This window comes from Castor canadensis, chromosome 4, assembly GCF_047511655.1.
Source record: "Castor canadensis chromosome 4, mCasCan1.hap1v2, whole genome shotgun sequence".
Classification (NCBI taxonomy): Eukaryota; Metazoa; Chordata; class Mammalia; order Rodentia; family Castoridae; genus Castor; species Castor canadensis.
The window spans coordinates 6,256,765-6,265,342 of record NC_133389.1 but is presented as its reverse complement, the minus strand read 5'-3'; the positions used below and the strand labels follow the sequence as shown (position 1 = coordinate 6,265,342).

The 8,578-nt window shown below is 47.7% G+C and overlaps 1 protein-coding gene across 3 annotated transcripts; it reads right to left on the bottom strand.

Annotated features, from left to right (window-relative positions):
- Positions 1–244: 244 nt before the first annotated feature.
- Positions 245–8,025, bottom strand: Cbln2 (cerebellin 2 precursor). 3 transcript variants are annotated; one of them, XM_020153360.2, is made up of 5 exons: positions 7,284–7,698; positions 6,750–6,794; positions 5,120–5,623; positions 2,158–2,277; positions 245–1,891 (listed from the first exon to the last, which is right to left on the bottom strand). In XM_020153360.2, the coding sequence occupies exons 2-5, from the start codon at positions 6,756–6,758 to the stop codon at positions 1,694–1,696; spliced, it is 831 nt and encodes a 276-aa protein (XP_020008949.1). In that variant the 5' UTR covers positions 6,759–6,794; positions 7,284–7,698; the 3' UTR covers positions 245–1,693. The 3 variants fall into 3 exon arrangements, with proteins under 3 accessions (XP_020008949.1, XP_073925750.1, XP_073925751.1); XM_074069649.1 differs by lacking the exon at positions 7,284–7,698 and adding an exon at positions 7,167–7,247; XM_074069650.1 differs by lacking the exons at positions 6,750–6,794; positions 7,284–7,698 and adding an exon at positions 7,924–8,025.
- Positions 8,026–8,578: the final 553 nt, after the last annotated feature.

Here is an 8,578-nt window from a genome sequence, read left to right as displayed (position 1 = left end):
ATCTTAATGCTGATTTCTTCACGTCTCTCCAAAAACCTTCCACTTTGAAACATATATAAGTTGAGTGTATCTAAGTAGCCAATATCCATCCAGACCCATAGTTGCATCTGCACATGACTATCTGTGCATGTGCTTTTTTAAAAGTAGCACAACACAGATTTAACACCTTCGAGTTCTTGATACTTAGACTTTACTTTCTCACAATTTTGAGAGTTGGGAAAAATGTAGAGGGATAAGAGGCAAGCCAGACATCAAACCCATTTATTCTTAACCTTAAATTATATTTTTTCATCAATATTTTGGTTACATTATTACACAAAAGACAAATCAACATCCTGTTTGAGGTCTCATCTTTGATTGCTTTGGGATTAGTGACATTTCCTTGGCACACAAATCCTGCACCCACCAATTCTCAGCTAATGACATCGTTGTACAAGGTGTCAACACAAGAAAGGTTTGTAAAACCACTCCTGCGGTGCAGCAACTAATACCTGTAACCACAGTGACTTTCAGGTAGCTTCCCGCCAGGTGCACTTGGAAGAGTGTCAACACATCCTTCTCCTTGACAGATTCAAAAGAGATCCACAGGAAGAAGGACTGATCCTCGATCTTTTAAGCACCTATCTGTGCATCTACTCAGAGGTGGATGAAATAAAGTCTAACAACACCCCTGAGACTCACTCCTGGACAGTGTTTACAGGATTTGGTCATTACAGTTCCACTCTTAACTTATATGACAGGCCCACCCAGGAATGCCAAGTTTTTAAAAGATCCCCAAGTATAAATTAAATAAATCAATAAGTAAGTAAATAAATAAAAATCCAGGTTAAAAATTCTAATGGTGCATTTGAGAATCTCTTGAGAAGAAATAAGCAGAATCGTCCATTTCCACTGTTAACTTTGATAGATTGTTATTTTTTGGTTTGGCTTAGTCTCATCCTAAACAAAATATGCCAGTTTTTTGTTTTGTTTGATCTCATCCATGAACTCAATATACATTTTTTTTCCTCCAACCCCAGCATGAAAACTAATGTGGGAGGAGGGACAGCCAAGTGTGGTAAGAAAAAGAAAAAAAAATACAAAACAAAAGTGGCAGTCCAATCGTGCAAAATTTGCTTCCCTGGATAAAGTACTTCTTGACAGGTTCACAATGCCCAGGCCCCCTCCCCAGTGCCCCCATCCACCCAGGGGGAAAAAACAGAATGAAAGTGAAGCCATTCTTTTTCTTAAGGCTTTACAGACACACATAGAACACATGTCAAGGGCTGTCCGGCGGGTGGTTCTTTGCTGGGCTCTTGCTTTGAGTCCTGACTGCAGCTTGCAATCCATCCTGGAGTCAGCAGCACTTGTGCCATCAGGACAAGGATACAACATACAAACAAAAGAAGGGAAGTCAATGGTCCCAACAATAAAATCCGATATTGACTTTACAATCACGGTACAAATTGCTCAAATCGATAATTTCATTTCTCCTTAAGACCTTGTCTTCTAAAACTAATTAGAGGCCAGGTTCCCGAGGAATTGTCAATATTCAAAGAAAATACTGGCGCTTTAGAAAGAAATCATTCTTCTACAGCAACAGTCTGACGGAGGTTGGAGACAAGCTGTCCTATTCAGGCAACTTCAGGGTGTCATGAGGGGCAAATTCCTGGGTCCAGACTGCAACTTTCCCACTATCCAGAGGGCTCTGTGTCTATAGAGGAAAAACCAAGAAGCCCGAAAATGTGGAGTATTTCCAGCCGCCCATGAGGTTGCCCCTTTCCAGTTTGAGGTGCACTTTGTCTTCTCTTTCCATAAGTAACAGGACGCCATTGCTAGCTGCTTCTCTGGTAACATCCTGGTCTCCTGCAAACGCTGAGATCACTGGGTAGCCGTTCTGCATTAAACTGACCTACAAGGCAGAGGGAAAACTCAACAGACCATAGAGGAGCCCATTCCCCCAGACAGCTTGTTCTCTTTTTGTGCAACAAGCCCCTGTCTTTTCCTGGGAAACCATTCCCGTGGCCTGACAGACAGGACTTCCAACTGGTTCGGAGCCCAGCACTCCTGGAGAACCCTACAACCTGCTTTTGCAGCCTCCCAGAACAAGTGAATGGGCCCTCAGCAATGGGAAACTGCACTGAACTTAGAAAGGGTCCAGCTTCCAAAGCTACCCACCTGGATGGTTTGTCTGTTATACACTTTGACCACGTGGAAACTGAAGCTATAGATCCCCTTTCTTGGTGCTACAAATATGCTAGAAGCAAGATCAAAATGGTTGCCGATATTGACTAATACCTGAAAGAGAAGAGGGAATACAGCACTGACACAGCAAGCCCCACTTAGCCCAGGTTTTAATCACAGTCAGATAAACACCGATAACTGTTTGTTTGTTAGTGCCCAGCAGCCTGGATACCAACTCAGCACTCAGGACCAAAGCTAAACCATCTTATGGCAGGAGTGAATTACACAGGTGTTCTGAAAGATTCTAATTAGTGAGGATTTTTGAAAGTATATTTTATTTATGCATTCAAAAAGTGGATGGGAATTTGTATGTTGGAAAAGGTTGGGGAGGGGGGGTCAGAGCAGAGGGAAAGACCAGAGACGCAAAGTCAGGAAACAAACAGTAAATCTAGCCTGTTTCTGTGAGTCATGGGGACATCACCATGATGTTCTGTTTAACAAACACAGTTCTAAGCCTGAGAGAAAGGAGCATGGAGTAAGAATGAAATCACTTCTGTAAGATCATCCTAACTTCCTGTGCTCAAGGGGAGAATGGCCTCTGTGAGGTTTTTCTCTTCAGTGTATTCCAGCCTCTGGTTGCACACAATAGGTGCTCAATAATGGGTGCTGAGTGAAAGAGCTTTGCCAATAAACATTTGCTGCTTCTCTTTCTCCTCCTTTCCCCTGAGCTGTGGATTTGCTCCCTTGGCTGGGCTATGGTGTCATAAAAATACTCGAATAAATAAAGAGGACTGAAATGGTAGCATGGACACCCTTAGCTCAAACTAGGGAAATTCCACAGCATGCAAGATTAATGATAGAATTCATCACCTGAGAGGCGATCACATGACCTGCTCTTGGCTTTCCTCACATAAAGGGAGATGAGAATTACAACAACACAGCAGAACTGAAAGAATGGCAAGTTCTCCATCATTGCCCAATTTTCTTTTAGATGTTGAATACAGAATCTGGCCAGTTTGCCTAGATCCTGTCTTTGATCCTGTCCATGCACAAAGGACAACTCAGTTAAAATAATAAAATGGCTTACTAATGGTCTTGGCTTTTAACATCAAAATTCTGGATCTCTGATCTTGTCATGTAATCAGACAAATAAACCTTAATTTAAATACCTTTGCTGCTATTTCTTACACACTCACTGTGGATGAATACCATGCAACTCCCAAAGCACTGGGAGACACTGCCAGTAACAACAGCAGGCATAACTCAGGGAACACATAGGTGTCAGAAACTGATCAGCTGTAAGCATCACTTCAGCCCATTCAAGGGCAGGTGTCTCAGATACACACTCTGTGCTCCATTGTTGAGGACAAAGCACTTCAAATGGCAGTTCTCATACTCCCCAATGCCATATGCTCGCTCTGTCTTCCTCCCAACGTTTCAGAAAAGAAATAAGCGTTCTCCACTTATATCCTTGGAGATACTTCTTCCTTTCCCCTTCACTCCTTAGCCTCAGTTTTAAGCTCTGGAAACTGGTAAGTTCAAGGTCTTGTTGCAGATGAAAGGATACCCCTTCAAAAAATGGGGTTCACTTACTCCCTACATGGAACCAGGTAAACAGTTTATCCCACCCTGCTGTAGTCAGCTTCTGTAAATCAGAATCCAATATTGCATCCTGGTTTTCTGATATCCAAATGAAATGATGGATGTGAAAATGCTATGGAAACTGTGAAAGATAATGGTAGGTGAAAAATAATAATATTGTAATAATAGCACATAAAGAAAAACTTATTAATAGGCTGCAGTTCATGCCTACTTCATTGTTCTCTTCCATTATTGGGAAATAATGCCTTCTAAATAAAAAACATAATTGCAGAAAAGACACACAAAACTCCTCCGATAGGAGACTCTTAACAACGATTCTTAAAAAATGAATACATTGGCCTAAAAAGAAGCAAAGATGTGTGTGTCAATCTATGAAAACTGAGGTTTATGACATGGTTTAGGCGAAGCAAGGATGCTAAGGCCAGCAATGTTCAGTGCTCCATTTTGGCAAAAAGATTAGCTGATTACTTAAACTTTAGAAACTACTATCATCCTTTGGATTTGTTTCTGAAAAATAATAGAAATCAAAGGGGGGGGGGAGAGTGGAAGCACACAAAGAGGTCATATCCTTTGACCCTGAGCTCAGTAACCCAAACAAGGAATTGCCAACGTCGGACCATGACTCTGGAACTTCACAGAAGTTAGGTGGCAGAAGTTAAGTGGCTTACAGCAATTTAAGTCATTGCTCTTTGTTTTGTTATTTATACACTACAGTATACATTCATACCTTGTAAATACTGCATGAGCATATTGTGTGTATTTCAATTATTAAACATTGTATGCACATGGCAAGTTCATTTTAATATGTATATAACCATCCCTTCCATTTTCACCACACCCTTCCTCAGTTATTTTTCTTGAAAACAAACATGCTTTTTTCTAGTCCATCCCATAAAATAAGCAATAGGTACATATTTTCAGTGCTTGGGTTGAGTCCTTTGGAGTCCCCCCCCACAAAAAAACCCTCTTTTTTAACGTGGAGCGCTAAGTTGGCCACCTGGGTGACTGAAGTTCTTCAAGCACAAATCTTCCAGTACCCCCATTGAAAATTAAAACCTACAACTTTCCTTTTGAGAAATATATTTCAAACCTCACTTTCAGGACCCTCAGAAAGCTTAGAGGGCTTTCAGGGGCTCTCAGTAATCCAAGTGTCATGAAAGCAGGCAATTTAAAAATAAATGCGCTGCGATGTGGAAGAGGGGAACGGGAACGGCAAGACAGCATCATAGAAGGAGAAAGGCCAGCAAAAGGGAAAGCCGAGGAGATAAACCCCCTGGACCTGCACGTGGCAGAAGCTGGGAACCCAGTCCCGCCCTCTCCTCCCCGGGCGGGATGGGCAGGGTGGCTGGCTGACCTGGTCGAAGTAGATGGTCATGGTTCGGTTGCTCATCTCCGACGGTTCATGGTTGGTGCTCCGCGTGGCGGAGAAGGCCACCTTGGCACTGCCGGAGCGCACGGAGATGCCTAGGGAGGAGGTGACCGCGCCGTCCGCCGACGGGCTGGAGTCGCACACCACCAGGCACTTGCCCTCCAGTACGATGGGCTCCGTGTCGTTCTGTGCCCGCACCGGGCAGCAGACGGGCAGCAGCAGCAGCAGGGCCAGCGCCGCCCCCAGGCAGGAGCCGCAGTCGGCCGGCTCGCGCAGCGCCCCCCGGCGCCCGGGCATGGTCAGCGACGGCCCGCGGGGGGCCCGGCCCGGCGCCCACATCTGAGCCGGGGTCTGGGGTCGGTGCTCGGGAGCGGGAGGGGTACCGAGGGGCTCGTGGGGACGCGCGGGGCTGGGAGTAGTCTCTGGCCTAGGTCCTCGGCTCTGAAGGTCAAGGCCAGGGAGGTTCTCAGAAGGAAGGCGCCAGCGGACCTGTCAGAGCAAAGAACCCAAATCCTTAGGACAGGAGAAGAAGTAGGGGGAGGGGCAGCGGGGAGCTGGTAGCTGCACTCTCCGGACACCACCCTGAAGGCCATCCCTTTGCTCCCCGCTTTGCCACCCCCAGCCCTGATTTGGCCCAACAGGTCTGGATGCCCCGCGCACCAAGCAGAGCATCCCCGGAGGGTCCTGAGCCGCGCGCTCGGGGGATGAGTGGGGTTAGGGGCCCGTGACTCTGCAGGACCTCATCACTGAGACACGGTCGGGGACACTCGAGACTCCCTGCTCACTCAGGCAAAGGCGGGAGGGGGGTTACAATGCAGGCAAGGAGAAAAAAATATGAGGCTTTATCGACTTCATTTCAAACGTTATTTTCTTGAAAGCCACACCAAGAAACCTTTCTTCTTTGCCATCCCTTTCACCCTCTTTTTTTTTTTTCATCCCGGAACTATTTTTTTGGCAGTCCATTTCGTAAATCTTTTAAAAAAAGGTATCTTCCACTCAGTGCACAAACCCCAGGAAGCTTGTTAGGGTGAGTGAGATTACGAGGAGGAAAAAGGAAAGAGATTGCGAGAGTCACGGGGGAGGGGTCGCTAAAGCCACCCACTTTCCAACATCCCCTCAGCTACTAGCCAGTCCCCTTAGACAAACCCCTCGGATTCCTCTCTCTGGCAAAAGACAGAAGATGCCAACGACTGGAACCCCAGTCTTGGGCTATTTTCCAGGGTCTGTTTATGGACTCTGGTCCTCCCTTCCCCTACTGGGTGGCAATCTCTGTAGGTTTCTGCTAACTTAGACGCTGGTTGGCACTTGTGCCCCTTCCCCTCTTCTCCCACTAAACCGCCCAGGTCATCCCAAAGTCCAGCCCAGAAACAAAAAGCACAGAAGCCTCCTCAGCGCCCACAGTCTCCCAACAACTCTTCCAATAGCCTTTCTAAGAAGAGTTGTTTCTCAATAAATATCCTGTCTTCACCCCGGTTCAAGATGATTGAGATACGGTTCCCTCCCCACTCCTCACTTGCGCGCTCTCTCGGCCCCCAGTACAAAGACTCCTGGTGGTCCTCCTTAAAATACATGCAAGAAGGCAATTATCCTGGAGCCTAGGGTCGGGTTTGCCTACCTGGAACATCCATGATCGGCGAGCACTGCCGTCCGCGAAGTTGTTCTGCTTAGAGAAAATGAGGCGAGCGGGAGCTGGAGGGAGGACTCGGAGCGCGACCCTTCTCCCAGCGCGTGGCCAATAACCGCGCCGCCCCGCCCTGCCGCTTTCCCGCGCCTGCCGGCCCACTCCTGCTCCTGCTGCGGGTGCGCACCACGCCCCGGCTCCCGCGCGCCCAGCGCCCCGCACCGCGCGCCTCGCGCCCCGCTCGGCTCCCGGCAAACCCACACGTTTCGCGCCTGGCACTGAGCCGGCACCAAACACGAAGCCGCACCACGCGCAGCCCGGGGACCATCGGGGTCCCTTCAGCTCCTGCGCCCTGCGCGCGCGCAGCGAGGCTGTCCGGCCGGGCCCTGAGTCCCGGCTTTTTTTTTTTACCTCCAGTTTCCAGCGGGCACAGCCCAACGCTGCCCACGCCCTAAGGACTCCGCCAGCTTCGTCACCCCCCTCTATGCAACCCCGCCGCATTCTGCACCTCCCGGGTTCGGCTCTCACCCAAACACCCAGAGAGAGCGAAATCCTCCTGGGTGCCTTTTAAAACTAGGCACCCTCAGAACCACCAGTGCTGTCTCTTCTTTTTAGTTTCTCTTTTCTTTTCCAAATTCCCACCAAGTCTTAATCTTGAATAGCGTGACCACTTTCATAACGAGGAAGGAAAAACACTTTAAAAAAAGGAAAAAAGAAAAAGAAGAATGGGACGGAGCGAGAAAGCGGAGGAATTTGATGGTTTCAGGGCTGTGGTTCCAGAGTCTCCAGTTTGAGAAACGTCAGGTTCTGGCAGGGATTAAAGCGATGCCTCCTGCCTGGGTTTATGTGTCTGCTCCTCTGAACCTCGGGGCTAGCGGAGCGCTTTGGCACCGAGCTTATTTATTAAAACGCCGGCTCTGGGCTCTAATGACCTGGGGAGACGCGCGGGGTTCCGAGCGGAGCCTGGAGCGCGGGCGAGACGCGCAAGCACGGACGCGTGGCGCCACCTAGGGTCGATGGTGCCTTCCTGCCTCAGGCTGCGGACCAGAGACTGGCAGAAGTGTGTGGGAGTCCCTAGGGACAAGAATGAGGTTTGCCGAGAGATTGTCTTTTTTCACCCCCTCAAAAGCAGAAGTGGCCTCTGCAGAAAAACAAGAACAATAATTACCGGTCTTTCAATACCTCTTCCCCTGATGAGATGAAGCAGCACGCTTGATTTTTCAGATCTTTACCGCTCTAACAAACAACTCTGCCTAGACGCTATGTGCCGCAGTGAGGATGTCATCCGTTACTATTGGCAGCACAACGTTTGCAAGAGCCACTGAGCTCTGTAGTCTGTACCGTATTGTCTTGAGGAAAGACAATAAAGTGTTTAAATGTGCACTCTATAATCTGATTTTTAAAAGCACCGTTTAAAAATATTTTGCTTATCGACTTGCTTATTAATCCGTTTCTGATAGGCTGATCAAAAACAAATCTAAGCTGGCAATGTAGCTCATTAGCCCAGAGTGCATGCATTTCTTACAGCGCCAGACTTCACACTTAACCCTCTCTCCTTTGCAGATTTCAATAATGTTCTGGTTCCACCTTAGGAAAGACGTCCTGTCAGGTAAGGGATTTTGAAGTTCCTTTTTATTGGCGTTCTCGCGGCTATTGTCCTCATTTAGAACAGAGCTGTAACGCCTAACACTGGAGATGCACGTCCACTCAGTTCAACCGGAATGAAGGTGTCGAAGGTTAGGGCAAAGGGAACTGGCATTGCACATGGTTAGGTCAGAGATGTTTCTAGGAGTGAGGAAGAGTTAAAAGAGCCCAGAGTCAAA